The 15,875-nt window shown below is 52.5% G+C and overlaps 1 protein-coding gene and 1 long non-coding RNA gene across 8 annotated transcripts in view; one reads left to right on the forward strand and one right to left on the reverse strand.

Moving 5' to 3' along the window:
• Positions 1 to 2,235: 2,235 nt before the first annotated feature.
• Positions 2,236 to 13,314, reverse strand: CST7 (cystatin F). 4 transcript variants are annotated; one of them, XR_747805.2, is made up of 5 exons: positions 12,953 to 13,275; positions 4,702 to 4,874; positions 3,091 to 3,207; positions 2,918 to 2,991; positions 2,388 to 2,529 (listed from the first exon to the last, which is right to left on the reverse strand). XR_747805.2 is itself a non-coding variant. In XM_010361689.2 (4 exons), the coding sequence occupies exons 1-4, from the start codon at positions 13,086 to 13,088 to the stop codon at positions 2,452 to 2,454; spliced, it is 504 nt and encodes a 167-aa protein (XP_010359991.1). In that variant the 5' UTR covers positions 13,089 to 13,267; the 3' UTR covers positions 2,236 to 2,451. The 4 variants fall into 4 exon arrangements, 3 of the variants coding, with proteins under 3 accessions (XP_010359991.1, XP_010359984.1, XP_010359976.1); XM_010361689.2 differs by lacking the exon at positions 2,918 to 2,991 and having other exon boundaries at positions 2,236 to 2,529; positions 12,953 to 13,267; XM_010361682.2 differs by lacking the exons at positions 2,388 to 2,529; positions 2,918 to 2,991; positions 3,091 to 3,207; positions 4,702 to 4,874 and adding an exon at positions 10,333 to 11,383 and having other exon boundaries at positions 12,953 to 13,314.
• LOC115892686 overlaps positions 11,823 to 15,875 on the forward strand; it is a 102,610-nt gene continuing 98,557 nt past the window's right edge. For all 4 annotated transcript variants that reach the window (XR_004052575.1, XR_004052573.1, XR_004052574.1 and 1 more), the window contains exon 1: positions 11,823 to 12,088. This is a non-coding gene — a long non-coding RNA (uncharacterized LOC115892686). The remainder of the gene's footprint in view (positions 12,089 to 15,875) is intronic.

Consider the following 15,875-nt stretch of genomic DNA (forward strand, 5'->3'; position numbering starts at 1 on the left):
CACTTCTCTCCTGTTTTCCAGCCTACGAAATGGGGCTGACATCTGCTCCTTTCTTTCCTGGGTATTTGTGAGAGTAATAAGAGATTGTGCCTCCAAAAATGTTTGGAATAACTTCACAGAGACAATATTTTAAATGGATACTAATAAAAGTTAGAAAAAAAATCAGATAAATATGTAGTGATACAGAAATTCAGAGAACTGATAGCTGTGGTAACATCAGGACCATCTGTGTGCACTGGCTGGCCTTAGACTCCTGTGCCCTCCTCTCCCCTGAGTGGTGGCCAGGCCCTGTTGGGGAAGAGAGCTGGGAGTCTGGTGGTTAATTCCTCCCAGCACTGGTCAGGCCCCGTGTTGGGGGAAGAGAGCCAAGAGTCTGATGGTTAATTCCCCCAGCACTGGCCAGGCCTCATGTTGTGGGAAGAGAGTCGGGAGTCTGATGGTTAATTCCTCCCGGCGCTGGTCAGGCCCCGTGTTGGGGGAAGAGAGCCAAGAGTCTGATGGTTAATTCCTCCCAGCACTGGCCAGGCCTCATGTTGGGGAAGAGAGTCGGGAGTCTGATGGTTAATTCTCCCAGCACTGGCCAGGCCTCATGTTGGGGAAGAGAGCCGGGGGTCTGATGGTTAATTGTGTGTTCCCCCTTCTCAAGGCTGGCTCCTGGGGGCAGCACCAGTAGGACAGAGGCAAAGATGAGCTTCTATCTAGCTGGTGTGACCCACATTGTGTCAGATGAACAACTCAAAATTTTTTATGTGACTCTACAGGAAAGAAAATTAGTGGTCATTAGAAATACTTTTAGTAACAAATGATGTGCCTTGTATGTCAAGTATACAAAGAAAGTAAGATAATACCTAATCATTCTGTCATACAAACAATGTAAATGTGCTGGGCTTATAGGTAGACTTCCCTTTTCAAATTGAGAATAGAGAGCTTTGCTTTCAGTGCGTAATTTTCACAAATATAAAGAAGCTGGCAAACTGTTTTTCACAGTTTTCAGCAAAGGAGTCTTGATTTTGACTTAGCTGTTGATTTTCTGTCTCCAAGTGTCATTTCCTGTGTTTTATCTGGTAATTTGACATGGTGAGGTGTGAAGTAGTCTTCTTATTAGGTTTAAATATGTGATACGCTTTTGCTGTAAACATAAAAGGGATTCATTCTAACGTGAATTACTAACATGCTCTTAATTGGGTGACTCATCGTGTGCCTCTGTTATCCCTTACAGAAACTCCATCAAGATTCAGCTATTACATTTCACAGGACAGAGATCTCAGTTTGAGATTTTTATCATCAGCTTACACTTGCAGAGTGGTCTGTAGTTCTGAAAGTTGTTCACATATGTTGACTCTTAATGATTCCAGAAGACATGGCCTCATTGTACCAATGGGAACTGAGGCTCCGAGGGGTTAGGTTAGTGACTGCCAGAGTCACAGCTAGCACAGCCGAGCCAGCCTCCCGGGGATGTGACTGGAGAACGCGCAGGTGAAGCTGGGAGCAAGGGTGACAGCACCTGGCTGGGCAGTGCCCCCGCAACCTATGGATCATGGCAGGGCACTGACTCAAACCTTGGCTGCACAGCAGAGTCCTCTGGGGTGCCCAGGACTCAAGGTGGCCCAGTCTGGCACTTCTTCCAGTCTTCCAATCCTGGTGCCCTCCAGCCCTGGGTGGCCTCTCCCTCCTCCTGCACCTCCAGCACAGTCATCTTCAGTGGGGCGCCCTCTCTGGAGGGCTCTGGGGAGTGGTCTGCTGGTCTGCCCCCACTCAGGCAGCAGGGCAAGTCCCTGCGAGGCCTGAACCTTAGGGAGGCACAGCGGTGGCCCTGCTGCTCCTGGTGTGGACAGCTCACCTCTTCTGGGGGTTTGGCCTTTGGAGGGTTATAGCTAGCAGCTCAGGCTGGTCAGGCCGCCAGAGGAAGTAATTTCAACTTGTCAGAATTGGTAAAGGGGATCTCTGGTAAGGCTTGCCTCACCTCCCGACGCTCTCCCCTTAAAGGGCCAGCATGGCTGCTGCTCGCTGTTCATCTTGATTCCCAGCTGTGTTCATCACAACAGGCCAAGGTGCCCAGTGGCCAACGGGGTCCCTGCCCACAGCTCTGCTGCTGATTCAGACCCAGAGCTGTACCCTGCTCTCCTGGGGGCCTGTAGCCACGGGGATTCCTCCCTTACTTTCACAACTCCCTCCATTGACTCAGTCCCCTACACCCAGACCCGGAATCTAGGTGTGCAGCCTCAGAAACAGGAGTGAATTTTAGAAGCAAATGTGATCTATTTAATCTGTTAGGAGGCGCTACCATGCTCCCATTCCAGCTGCCCTGCAGTGACCCAGCGGCACTTCATCTGCTCACTTGTCAGAGGCCTGAGAGGGTCTGTGAGGCCGGGTCATGAGATGGGTGGGAGGGGACGGGGAGCACGCATGCTGGTGTTTGTCACGGCTGTGGTCTTGCTGAAGAGGCGGGGGTCAGTGACAACGGAGAACAGGCACCTCGACGTGCTGGAGCCAGGGCACGACCCAGACTTCAGAGTAGCAGCTCAGAGTCTGAAACAGGAGGGCACACCTGAGAGCTCAGACTTTGCCTGCGGGGAGCCCGCTGCCCGTGGAGGGGTGCTCCTCACAGAGGAGCTCTTCTCCTGCCCCCATTTTTCATTTTGAAAAATTTCAAACCTACAGAAAACTTGAATGATTTAAGAAGATAGGCTTTTCACCTCTATAATTGCTGAATGTTGCCATGTTTCCTTTCTCTTGCTCTCTCTGCAGAGATATGCTATATATGATATCTATCATATATATCATAATTTCTGGATTGTTTGAAAGCTTTTCTTACTCTGACCCTTTCCACCCGCACCCCAGGACGCTCTTCCCGAGCTGTGTCTCCGCCTCTGGGACGGGAGGATGTCATCTGAGGAGCTCCTGGCACAGGCTCTACCTCCTGTTCTCCCGGATCCTTGGTCATGCGGGAGTCCGGAAGGCCTGGCTTCCTCAGGGGTGAGGTTTGGAGTGCTGTGTTAGAGAAATGGTGACAGGGTGTTTTTCACAGCCCTGGGAGGGAGTGGGCTGGGGAAGAGAGGGCGCATCTGAGAGAAGGGCCTGCTGCTTTACCTGCTTCAATGTGTGGTTGGTTTGGAAGTCACAGTCGTCCAGACGCGGGTGCTGGTTTTTCTTGCAGGTAGTTCTGCCAATTTCCACCTCAAGCATGTATTTCAGGCCTTTCACTATCTGTAGGGAGCAAAGGGACTGAGTTACTGGGCACAGGGGAGGAAGGGCAGGCTCCTCCACTAGCAAGCGGGGCCTCAAGACAGTGGTGCAGGTGCCCACTCAGGAGAAGGGAAGTGGGCCGGCGTCTTGGGGCAATGCTTCGGGCTTACGGCAGAGCCTGCAGACCCCTCCCACTCCCCTCCCTACCCTGTGCTGGGGTTTGTGCCCCTTCCTGAGACAGGTGTCTCCTTTCTGCCCAGAGCTCTGCACTCAGGAGGGACGTCACACTAGGTGTCCTGCATGCCCTGCTGAGCCCGCCCTGCAGCCCTCACTCCAGCCCCATGATGGCTGTTTCTTGTGGCCTCTGTGTCAGGCCTGGGGTCTGTGGGCTTCCCCTCCCCATTCCTGGGGTTGGGAGTTTTGAGTTTCTGGACAGCCCTTCTCCACTTGGATATGGCAGCCACCTGGTTCTTTCTCATTTGTGGTCTCTCAGAGAAGTTGAAGAAAAATTCCTCAGGTTTTAGTCTCGGCTCTAGGGAAATTACGTTGTCCCCAATGTCGCCAAGCTGGAGAGGGACAACCTCCAAGCCCCCTCCCAGAGAACCCCGAGGACTCAGGCCCAGGGCATCCCGCTGGCCTCCCGGAGAAGGAGGGAGGGCCTGCGTCACCCAGGCCAGGCTGTGGAGTGACGACCCTGGCTACACACCATACTGCCTTCTGTAGCATGCTTCTCATAGGAAAGCATGCTGCCCTTCACAAGTTTGCAATTGTCAAAAATAATTAGGTTATAAAAATCACCCCGACCTGTGACCCAGCATAACCATGAACACTATGAAGACTGCCTTGGACAGGGCTGCTTCTGTCGCTTCCCCTCCAGGTGCCAGCACGCGGTGGTGGGTGTCATCCACAGCCTGTGTCCCACATTAGCAAGTAGGTGTTCTCAGGACACAGACGAGCAAGGCCTGGCTGTATCCCAGAGGGTCCTCTAGGAGGGAGGGTGCTGAGCAGGCACAGTAAAAATGAGTCAGGGAAAGGGCAGTGGCTTGGGCAGAGCTCTGGGACTCTGGGATGTGAGTGAGCACTCCAGTGGGAAAGTGGCAAGGACACTTCTGGGCTGCAGGGCACATGAGGGGTGAGGCCAGATGGGGACCCTGGTCCCAGCAGGGACAGCTCCTCAGACAGTGGCTTTCTCCCCCGTCAGCCTTGGCACCCGCCTCCAGGAGCCCCATTAGGGCCCTGGTGCCTTCTTACCCCATGCCTAGTGGGCTCTGGGCCAGGGGCCTGGTAACTGCCCGGGAGCCACGTGCTTTGTGTAAACTTTGTGCCGCGCCCTGGGGGTTGCTGGCCTTGGCTGCTGCTGTCCACCCCAACCCCGTATGCATCTGCTTTCTGCCCAGAGCTCTGTACTCAGGAGCGACTTCACATTACATCCGCCCTGCTCTCCTAGGTGTCGCATTGTAGCAACTCGGCTGCCTAGGGGTGTTCGTGACATGTGACCAGAACCCAGACCGTTACCTGAACTAGGGCCCTTGTGATGCGGGACTCCTTGAACAAGAACATGTCGTTCGTGCAGTTGTTGAACTTCTCAACACTGTATCTGGCTGCTTGGAGGACTCCTGGGTCGTTGGTCTTTATTGTTTTAGGAAATCCTGGATTCACACCTGCGATAAGGTCCTGGGAACAAGTATCTGAAAGAGACGAAAAACCAGATAAGAACACTGATGTTAGTAGGGCCTTCAGTCCAGGTGTCATGCCTCATGCCTCTGTGGTTCTCAGTTCTCCGCTGGCGTGTGCCTCTTGGCCTCACCCACCCCTCACCTGCTCCCCCCTCACCAGCCCCACCCTTCACCTGCTCTCCCACCTGCCCTGTCACCTGCCCCCCTTCAACTGTCCCTCCTCACCTGCCCCCTCACCTGCCCCCCTCACCTGTCCACCCACCTGTCCCCCCTCACATGTTCTCTCTTACCTGCTCCCTCACCTGCCCCCTCACTTGCCCTCTCTTACCTGCCCCCCCAACCTGCTCCCATCACCTGTCCTCCCTCACTTGCTCCCCACCTGTCCCCCTCACCTGCCCCCCAACCTGTCCCCTCACCTGCTCCCTCACCTGCTCCCTCACCTGCCCCCTCACCTCTCCCACCTCACCTGCCCCCTCACCTCTCCCACCTCACCTGCCCCCTCACCTGTCCCCCGACCGACACGCTTGCAGTGCATTCGTTGCTACATTTTCAGAGCTGAGGACCAGGTGCCAGGGGGTGCAATGAACCTGTGCCCCCCTTTTAGAACCCAGGGTTATTTCCAACATGTGTGATAAAAGCAGAACATGTCCCACAGGTAAGATCCTCAGTACGGGATGTAGCCTTAGTACGGTAGGGAAAGTCAGCCCCAGCGTGGCCCTCTAGGCGGTGGATGGAGGTAGGGCCTCCCACCGGAAGAAGATGGCGCCGTCCTCTTCTCAAGGCCTTCTGCCCGCCTGGCTCTCAGCCTCAGGCCCAGCCCCCGGGAAGGCACCCCTCCTGGCAGCTTGCAGCACCTGGTACCCCTGCGCTGCCTCCTGACTTTCCGGGGACTGTCTTTTCACTCCTGTGGGTGACAGTGCACTGTGTCCACAAGCTTCGTTAGGGTCAGGGAGGCCTGCCCTTCCTGTACCAAGGAGGCCTATATTTGGATAAAAGATGGGAAAGCAGCATCGGGGGCTTCTCCCACAGTCATGTCCGCTAGTGTCTGTGCCTGAGGCTGCAGCCTGCTATGGTCCGGATGGAAAGCTGGGCCCCAGGGCATTGAGGGCAGGGTGATTGGGGAATGGGAGGGGACAGGCTTCATAGCTGGGCATGGCAGGGAGGCCTTGCCAAGACGTCAGTGTCAACTCAGTGTGAGGGCCCCAGAGGAGGCCATTCCCACTGCTGCGTGAGGTCTGCAAGAGGCCCTTCCTGGGTCCTGGATGTCTGTGGGTGCACACCAGACCCCACCAAGGGTAGACAGCCAGGATGCCGAGGTTTCTGGTCACCACGTGGCACCCCCAGGCTGGGCGGTGCAGTGCCAGGAGTGGGCAAAGAAGGTGTGGGACTAGAAGTTCTGTGGCCTTGGGAATGTTGCCCCATCCCAGTAAAGAGTGTCCATTGTGAAGGGAGGCCGCTTGGCAGGTGGCTGTCCCGTGGTTGGTTCTGGGCCAGAAGGTGAGCTTTATGGCTGGGCTTTGGATGACTGTGCCTGTCCCGTGCTTTAGCAGCCAAGGAAGCCTGGCCTTCCATCCCGAGAAAGCAGCGCAGTGCTGGCACCCCACCACATAGAGAATGCTGGCCATGTGCTGGTCCCGTATGCTGGTGGATAGCTGTGTCCTGCACTGGCATGCCCTGGGACTGTCCTTCACAGTAATTCGTGTCACACACATCCCTCCTGAAACTGCTGCAGCCTTTGCTTAAGACTAGGCCTCTGAAGATGGAATAGAAACCGCTCTGTTCCTGAGCAGCAGGGGCTGGGCTTGGCCATCTAGGGGAGGCCCTGGAACCTGCATTTCCCCAGGCTCTCAGGTGACTCTGACACTGGTGCTGGCAGTGGGGGGTCCTCGGGACCTGCAGTGTTACCATCAGTAAGGAGGGGCCCCAGTGCCAAAGCCAGCTCCTTCTGGTCCCTGTGCTTGTTGATGACAGGAAGTTGAATGTGGCTTTTAGTTACAACAAAAAACTGTTCTGGAAACTAGCTTGGTTTCTGCTCATCACTGTCATCTGAACAGCAGAGAAAGAAAGAGACACGTGTGTGGAAGGGGTAGTGTGTGTTCAGTGTATTTTTGCTATCAGAGATTAGTGTTTTTATTATTATTATTATTATTTTACTTTTTCCTCACATTAAATTAATATGGCTGTCCATTTTTTTCTTTGTAAAAACTATATTTTATGACTTTTTCTGATTATAAACTTACCTATTTTTGGTAGGAAATTTGAAAAATACAGAGGAGCATAACAAAAAATAATTATTCTTGGTATCTTAAAGCTAACCATTATTAACTTTTTAAAAAATAAAATGTATTTAATTTTGCTTGAGATTAACATAATTTTAAAAATGAAGTGAAACTCAGTTTCCACTGAACTTCAGATAAATTTCCCTTTCAAGCTCATGACGTTAGTTCCTAAAAGGTTGTGTTAAAGTTACAAAAAGCTTATGAAAAATACTGAAATTGGTATATTTTTATTTAACTACATGTTTCCTAAAATGTAGGCTTCAAGTTAAAGCTTTCACTGTCTTACAGTTGTCTAAACACATATTAAAAGCTCAGTTTTTAATTTAAAAATGTTTAAAAGTCAAACCTATTTTTAAGATGATTTGTGAAGAGAAATTAACAAGGAAAGGTTGATCATTAAGAATTAACACCCCAGAGAGGCCAGTCATCTTCAGGGAAGAAAACAAGCGCCCCACAGGTGGTGAGCGAATGCAGCTCTTTGAGAACCTCCGCTGGAGTCAAAGAACTGTGGAGAGGACCCCCCAGGGAGGGCACTCGGGTTTGCTCCGTGCAGCTGAAGGTGGGCAGTGGGAGAATGGGTGCTCTCCTCCTCTGCCTGCTGTCTGGAGGGCCCCGCGATGCTGTTTTTACTGCTGCAAACCCATTCCGCAGGCGAGGAGACCAAGAGCTTGGAGTGCAGGGTGGGGGCTAAACCCAGGTGTGACTAATTCGGAACACCACTCTCGCTTTTTCCTCATTCAAGAAGAACTGTTTGGCAGGTGCTAAGGGAGATGCAGGGTGGACTCTGAGACAGGCCCCGCCCGCAGTGGAGGGGAGGCAGAGCCGGCCTGGGGCACAGGACTGGATGCCAACCTGAGGGTAAAATGGGTGAGCAGAGGGGCAGGGTATGGGGTAGCAGCTGGAAGGTGGCTGAACTGACCTAGGGGAGGAGGGAGCTACGTGCTGGGAAGAGTTGGGGAGACCCCGCTGGAGGCTGCTGCTGGGTGCAGAGGGTGACGGTGGTGATGGCCAGGGTGACATGAACGGAAAGAACCACGGACCATCAGGCTTGTGAGATGAAACAAAAGGCATATAAAATTCGTCTGTATAGAAACAATGCCTGAGGCCTACCAGGCCTGCTCCAGGGGAGTGGGGGTACCTGGCTTGTGCGAGGCCTGTGCCAGGAGCCTGCCAGGGCAGCCTGACCCCAGCCCATCACTGCTTCTAATGCAGGGTGGGAGGGGAGGTGGGCCGTGCCTGAGACAGGTAGGGAGCTTCCAGACATAGAAGCTGGAGGTGGGGCGGGGGTGGGCAGGGCCTGATGATACCAGGTGCTGAGCAGGCCCCAGGGCACAAGGTCATGGGAAGGCGAATGAAACCATCCCTGCACGTTGACAAGAATTGCATGCCAGGTTCTGGACAGAAAGATACTCATAATTAAGCTTGAATCAGGCTGCTCTCTGGCCCAAGATGTTTTTCAGATCCCAATTCCAGCAACCAGTTTGGAAACCCCCCCACAGAGGAACCGAATCATCATGAAAACACAGCTGCTTCCTCTCCCTGTGCAGTGACATCACACTGCCCCTTCCAACAATCGATCTCCACACTTCGCCACTCCAGAACCCTTAAAAACCCGGGCCCCAGGCTCCTCGGGGAGATGGATTTGAGTTTCCTCCATCTCCTTGTCCCGTGACCCTGCGATCATCGTGCTGCAGCCCCGTGTTTCTGAGCATTGACTGGCTGTGTGCGTGGGGTGCAGACCTTTCGGGGCACCCAAGGACCAGTGTGCACTGGGGTGCAGACGTGAAGCTGCCGTGCCAGGGGAGTTGCCAGGGCTTCTGCCCAAGGTACAGGGAGCTGCAGCTTCTGATAGCTGCTGGGCATGCCCTGGGCAGGGTGCGTTCCTGTCCGTGGAGCATTGGCCTGGTGGTAGAGCTGGTACTAAGCCATTCTGAGAAGAGAGAGAACATGGACAGGGATCGCTGTGGTGGCACCAGACAGACCCTTCCCACCTGCCTTTAGTAGGAAAATGGGTGGGCACAGCAGGGGCTGGCCTTGCCCACCACCTCCCTCTTTCCGGAGTGTTCTAGGTGTGGCTGGGAGGTTGGGAAGCCCCTGCTTGTGAAACTGTCCCTGAGATGGGGACCTGGGTGCCGAGAGCTGGATGCAGATGGTCCCTGCTGGTGTCCCTCCCTGTGTCACCTGAGGGGGTGCCCTTTCCGTGGGCCAGTACTGAGCTGGGTGTGGAGACCCTTTGGGAGGGGCCCCATTGGCCCCCATCACCCAGAGCATAAGGTCTGCATGGCTGTGCCTGAGAACTGGGGTGTTGGGGGGATACAGGTCCAGCTTAGGGGTGCTGGTGTTCACCCCGTCACCCCAAGCCCTCTCACATGACACCATCAAAATTCAGAAAGCCCGGGTCCTTGGGGCCATACCCGCCCACTGTACTCTCGGGTCTCTGCGTGATGGCTAATTAACATAATTTTAAAAATGAAGTGAAACTCAGTTTCCACTGAACTTCAGATAAATTTCCCTTTCAAGCTCATGACGTTAGTTCCTAAAAGGTTGTGTTAAAGTTACAAAAAGCTTATGAAAAATACTGAAATTGGTATATTTTTAACTACATGTTTCCTAAAATGTAGGCTTCAAGTTAAAGCTTTCACTGTCTTACAGTTGTCTAAACACATATTAAAAGCTCAGTTTTTAATTTAAAAATGTTTAAAAGTCAAACCTATTTTTAAGATGATTTGTGAAGAGAAATTAACAAGGAAAGGTTGATCATTAAGAATTAACACCCCAGAGAGGCCAGTCATCTTCAGGGAAGAAAACAAGCGCCCCACAGGTGGTGAGCGAATGCAGCTCTTTGAGAACCTCCGCTGGAGTCAAAGAACTGTGGAGAGGACCCCCCAGGGAGGGCACTCGGGTTTGCTCCGTGCAGCTGAAGGTGGGCAGTGGGAGAATGGGTGCTAATGGTGGAGACTTTCTTTCGAGGGCACACACATGCCCCTGGCACAGACAGGACACTGAGCTCTCCCAGGATCAGTCCCCACCTTAACCCACTGGGACACACCCGGAGTTTGAATTCTAGCTCTGCCTCTCACCGACTGTGTGATCTCAGGCAAGCTGCCTAACCTCTCTGAGCCTCCGTGTCCTCACCTGGAAAATGAGGATGTTGACGACAGTGAGAATATATGAGGCAACATACACAAAGCACTTGTCAATAAATGATGTGCAATACTGTAATCATTATCAAATACATCAAAATGCACATGGCCACAGCAGGGGTCTCAGGGCAAATGAATGCCCCCATTGGGAAAAACGAATCTTGCCACATAGAGGGTGGCTCAGCCTGCGGCAGCTCTCAGTGCTCCCCAGGAGGCGGGAGATCCCCGGGCTGCAAGTGGTCTCTCTGCTACTGGGAAGTAAGGACTGACATCACCTTGCAGAGGGAAGCTGAAATGGCTCCCTGACCCCAGGGCCCCTGTCCAGGCAGATGGACCGTTGCAGCTAGAGTGGAGGGGGCAGAGGGTGACATGGCACCTCGCAGAGCTTCCCAGAAGAGATGCCCATCAGATTGAGAAAGAAACAGCCCTTTTCAAAAGGGTGGCGGAAGCTAGTGTGGCAATTTCCTAGGTTCTGAAAGCCTCAGGGAAGAAAGGTGCCCTGAGGGACTCGGGGCTGCGGTCTGTGCAGTTCAGTGCCTGGGCGTGGAGAGAGGCCAGATGCTCAGACGGCACCACCCTTGGGGTCCCTGTTGCTTCCCCCACCCCCAAGCCCCCTCAGTCATGAGGAAGGCTCTGTAATTTATTCTCAGAGGAGGCAGTGGAGGGGCTGTAGGAGTTGTGGGGTGGAGGCAGGATGCATGCTTGTGTCTGGGGCCCAGGTTCCCATCTATTTTGCTGCTAGACTGGGGGCCTCCCAGCACCCTCCCTGTACAGCCGAAGACTGAAGGCCCTTGCTGGAAGCACCAGAAATGACCACAGCACCTGGGCAGGGTGTTGGAGGCTGTCACCAGCACAGTGGCAGAAGGTCCTGCACTGGACAGAGCAGGGGGCCGAGGCCGGCAGAGAGCACCCCACGCCCCGTGTGCCTCCATGCCTGTGCCTTCCCCGAACCACCTCTTTTCAGCCTCCCCAAGACCGGAGACGGGGTGCAGATATCTTCCCATTTCACGGACGGTAGGACTGAGGCTGAGGGCCCGCTCCGTGTGTGTGAACGTGGGCTCTGGAGCTTCCGTCTGGGGTTTGGTGGCCGACAGCAGATCTGCTGGGAACGGAGGGAAAGCCTTGGTGCAGCATTACACACCAGCGAGGGACCAGGAACACAGCCCAGGAAAGTGACTTTGCCAGCTGCCCAGCATGTCAACTCTCACACCACTCTGCTACAAGTTCCTAGCCTGCTCCATGAGATGAGCAGAGCTCTGAAACCCCTCAGCAGTCAGTAGGTTTAATTAGATCCCATGACACGCTAGGACAGCCGGCTCCATGTCCCCTCCAGGAGAGCCTTTTCTGAGGTGTGAGAAGGAGCCACTTCTCTTGGGTGAACGTGCCTCTCTTCCCCTCTTCCCTCTTGGACCTTGGAGACACAAAGGGGCAGGGCACAGGATGGCAGTGGGCGGGCAGCGCTGCATCATGACAGGACCAGGAGGAGAGGCCCCTGTGAGGCTGGGAAGTGGATGGAGGGCTCCATGCGTGAGCTGAGAAGAAGACTCCCAAACTGGGAGGCAGGGCGAGTGTGCTGTCCCCAGCCTTCTGCCGGCCATGGGTGAGCTCCGTGTTCACTGAGCACCACCCAGAGCCCGTGGTGGTGGCATGTTCCCGTCAGTGAGAGCAGAAGCTGCCTCCCTCCTCCAGCCTGCCCTGTCCTCTTGGGCACTCAGTCGCAACACCCACGCTAGGCCAGGCCTGGGAGCTCGACACTGTCCCCCAGCGTCACTGAGTCCTCAGTATTCTGATTCACCAGGAGGAGGTGAGAACCCTCCGTGGACCCCTTGGGTGCTCTGGGGCCGTCCTCTTGTCAGTGGTCCTGCTGCACACCCCCCAAACCTGGGCCCCTTTGGCCAGACTCTAGCCCCCTTCTGTCCCCATCTGCTGAGTGGGGGTCGTGTGACTTGAGCAGGTCACCTCAACCCTCTGATGCCAGCTTCCTGGTTGGTTAAGTGAGGCGAGGGCCTCCCAAGTTCCCATCAGTATCCTGGTCTGATTCCTATGCCAGGGAGGGCATGGCCCAGTTCCCTTTGGGGGAGGGAAGGTTGTCCCTGGCTCTGCGACTTGGGCAAATCACTTAGCCTGACTGTGCCTTCATTTCCCAGTGCACAGGCAGTGGCTGCTTCCTCCGTGTCCGCACTCCTCCCGAGTGCTGACCCTCAGGGAGTGGATTTCAGGAAGGGTGAGAGTCTGATTGTTAGGGTCCCTGGGGCCAAGTCACAGGACAGCAGCCGGCAGGAAGGAAGGACAAGCCATCAGATAGAAGCAGCTAACCGCAGGCATGTGGCTGCCCCATCGCCCCGTCCCGCAGAGGGGTTGCGGGAGATCTGCCTTGCTCAGACCTTTCTCAGACCTCTGTGAAGAGCCAGAGAATGGAAGACGTTTCCCTTGCCCCTAGCCTTCTGGGGCAGCCCCCACACCCTTCATCCCTGTAGCCTGCTACCCCCAAAGGTGGCTGCAGCCGGATGGAGCCCCTTGCCCCTCTCACCACTCCCAGCACCTCTCACTACTGCATGGTCCTGTGGGGATTCCAAGCCAGGAAAGTGCCCTGGGGAAGACCCAAGGCACCAGCGGCCAATCTCAGGGAGAGACCCCAAGGGAGTGGCCAGGGGAGAACGCCACTTACCTGGGGAAGGGCCCCCGGTGGTGCTCACGACCAGGCAGCAGAAGGCCAGCAGAGCTCCAGCCGCTCGCATGGCTGTCGGGGTGGGGACAGTGCGGGGCAGTCGGGGGTGGCCGTGCAGAGCCTTCTCAGGCAGCATGGGGCAGTTGGGGGCAGTGGTCGGTGCCCGTGCCAATCCTTCTCAGGCAGCACGGGGCAGTTGGGGGCAGTGGTTGGTGCCTGTGCTGAGCCTTCTCAGGTAGCACGGGGCAGTGGGCTGTCCCAACCCAGGGGCGGGTGCTGGGGCCACAGCATGGAACCCCACCCTGCAAACCACTCTGGGACAGGGGCAGGGGCGGGGCTAGGGGGCTGCCTGCGTGGTGCTGGGGAGGGGAGTGGTTTGCTGCTGAATCATTTTGGCCAGAAGCTCTTCACCTTTAGATCTATCAGCCACAAAGGCAACCGCTTCCTTTATAAAAGTTTCCAAGCAGCCGTCATTTGCTGGGGGAGGAGGAAGAGAAACGAGACCCGTGAGCAAATCCTGGTGCAATGTTCTACCCCTGAGCCACACACAAAAGAGATGTTGCATGAAAAACATTAGCAGGAATTTTCAAAAGCAGAATCACTTGATTTTCTTCTTTTTTTAAAAAATACTTAAGTTCTGGGGTACATGTGCAGAACGTGCCATGGTGCCATGGTGGTTTGCTGCACCCATCAACCCATCATCTACTTTAGGTATTTCTCCAAATGCTATCCCTCCCCTGGCACCCCACCCCCAGACAGGCCTTGGTGTGTGATGTTCCCCTCCCTGTGTCCATGTGTTCTCATTGTTCAACTCCCACCTATGAGTGAGAACATGTCGTGTTTGGTTCTCTGTTCTTGTGTTAGTTTGCCGAGAATGATGGTTTCCAGCTTCATCCACGTCCCTGCAAAGGACATGAACTCATCCTTTTTTATTGCTGCATAATATTCCATGGTGTATATGTGCCACATTTTCTTTATCCAGTCTACCATTGATGGGCATTTGGGTTGGTTCCAAGTCTTTGCCATTGTGAAGAGTGCTGAAATGAACATATGTGTGCATGTGTCTTTAGAGTAGAATGATTTATAATCTTTTGAGTATATACCCAGTAATGAAATTGCTGGGTCAAATGGTATTTCTGGTTCTAGATCCTTGAGGAATCGCCACACTGTCTTCCATGATGGTTGAACTAACTTACACTCCCACCAACAGTGTAAAAGCGTTCCTATTTCTCCACATCCTCCGCAGCATCTGTTGTTTCCTGACTTTTTAATGATCGCCGTTCTAACTGGCATGAGATGGTATCTCATTGTGGTTTTGATTTGCATTTCTCTAATGACCAGTGATGATGAGCGTTTTTTCATACATTTTTTGGCTGCATAAATGTCTTCTTTTGAGTGTCTGTTCATATCCTTCACCCACTTTTTGATGGGGTTGTTTTTTTTCTTGTCAATTTGTTTAAATTCCTTGTAGATTTTCGACATTAGCCCTTTGTCAGATGGATATATTGCAAAAACTTTCTCCCATTCGGTAGGTTGCCTGTTCACTCTGGTGAGAGTTTCTTTTGCTATGTGGAAGCTCTTTAGTTAAATTAGGTCCCATTTATCAATTTTGCCTTTTGTTGCTATTCCTTTTGGTATTTTAGTCATGAAGTCTTTGCCCATGCCTATATCCTGAGTGGTACTGCCCAGGTTTTCTTCTAGGATTTTTATGATTTTACATCTTATGTTTAAGTCCTTAATCCATGTTGAGTTAATTTTTGTATAAGGTGTAAGGAAGGGGTCCAGTTTCAGTTTTCTGCAAATGGCTAGCCAGTTTTCCCAACACCATTTATTAAATAGGGAATCCTTTCCCCATTGGTTGTTTTAGTCAGGCTTGTCAAAGATCAGGTGGTTGTTGATGTGTGGTGTTATTTCTGAGGCCTCTGTTTTGTTCCATTGGTCTATATATCTGTTTTGGTGCCAGTACCATGCTGTTTTGGTTACCACAGCTTTGTCGTATAGTTTGAAGTCAGGTAGCATGATGCCTCCAGCTTTGTTCTTTTTGCTTAGGATTGCCTTGGCTATGCAGGCTCTTTTTTGGTTCCATATGAACTTTAAAGTAGTTTTTTCCAATTCTGTGAAGAAAGACAATGGTAGCTTTACGGGGATAGCACTGAATTTGTAAATTACTTTGGGCAGTATGGCCATTTTCACAATATTGATTCTTCCTATCCATGAGCATGGAATGTTTTTCCATTTATTTGTGTCCTTTCTTATTTCCTTGAACAATTGTTTGTAGTTCTCCTTGAAGAGGTCCTTCACATCCCCTGTAAGTTGTATTCCTAGGTATTTTACTCACTTTGCAGCAATTGTGAATGGGAGTTCACTCATAATTTCACTCTCTGTTTGTCTATTATTGGTGTATAGGAATGTTTGTGATTTTTGCGCATTGATTTTGTATCCTGAGACTTTGCTGAAGTTGCTTATCAGCTTATGGAGATTTTGGGCTGACACAATGGGGTTTTCTAAATATACAATCATGTCATCTGCAAACAGAGACAATTTGACTTTCTGTTTTCCTATTTGAATACTCTTTATTTCTTTCTCTTGCCTGCTTGCCCTGGCCAGAACTTCCAATACTATGTTGAATAGGAGTGGTGAGAGAGGGCATCCTTGTGCTGGTTTTCAAAGGGAATGCTTCAAATTTTTGCCCATTCAGTATGATATTGGCTGTGGGTTTGTCATAAATAGCTCTTATTATTTTGAGATACATTCCATCAAAACCTAGTTTATTGAGAGTTTTTAGCATGAAGGAGTGTTGAATTTTGTTGAAGGCCTTTTATGCGTTTATTGAGATAATCATGTGGTTTTTGTTATTGGTTCTGTTTATGTGACGGATTATGTTTATTGATTTGCATATGTTGAACCGGCCTTGCATTCCAGG

The sequence above is a fragment of the Rhinopithecus roxellana genome, chromosome 13, assembly GCF_007565055.1.
Source record: "Rhinopithecus roxellana isolate Shanxi Qingling chromosome 13, ASM756505v1, whole genome shotgun sequence".
Taxonomy (NCBI): Eukaryota; Metazoa; Chordata; class Mammalia; order Primates; family Cercopithecidae; genus Rhinopithecus; species Rhinopithecus roxellana.

Excerpts from the sequence above, each read along its gene's own strand:
- CST7 (XM_010361674.2), bottom strand. The coding sequence starts at position 13,088 with ATGCTGCCTGAGAAGGCTCTGCACGGCCACCCCCGACTGCCCCGCACT. Across the intron at positions 11,387-12,952 it reads CACCGGGGGCCCTTCCCCAG|CAGATCTGCTGTCGGCCACC; the intron begins GTAAGTGGCGTT and ends CTCCGTTCCCAG.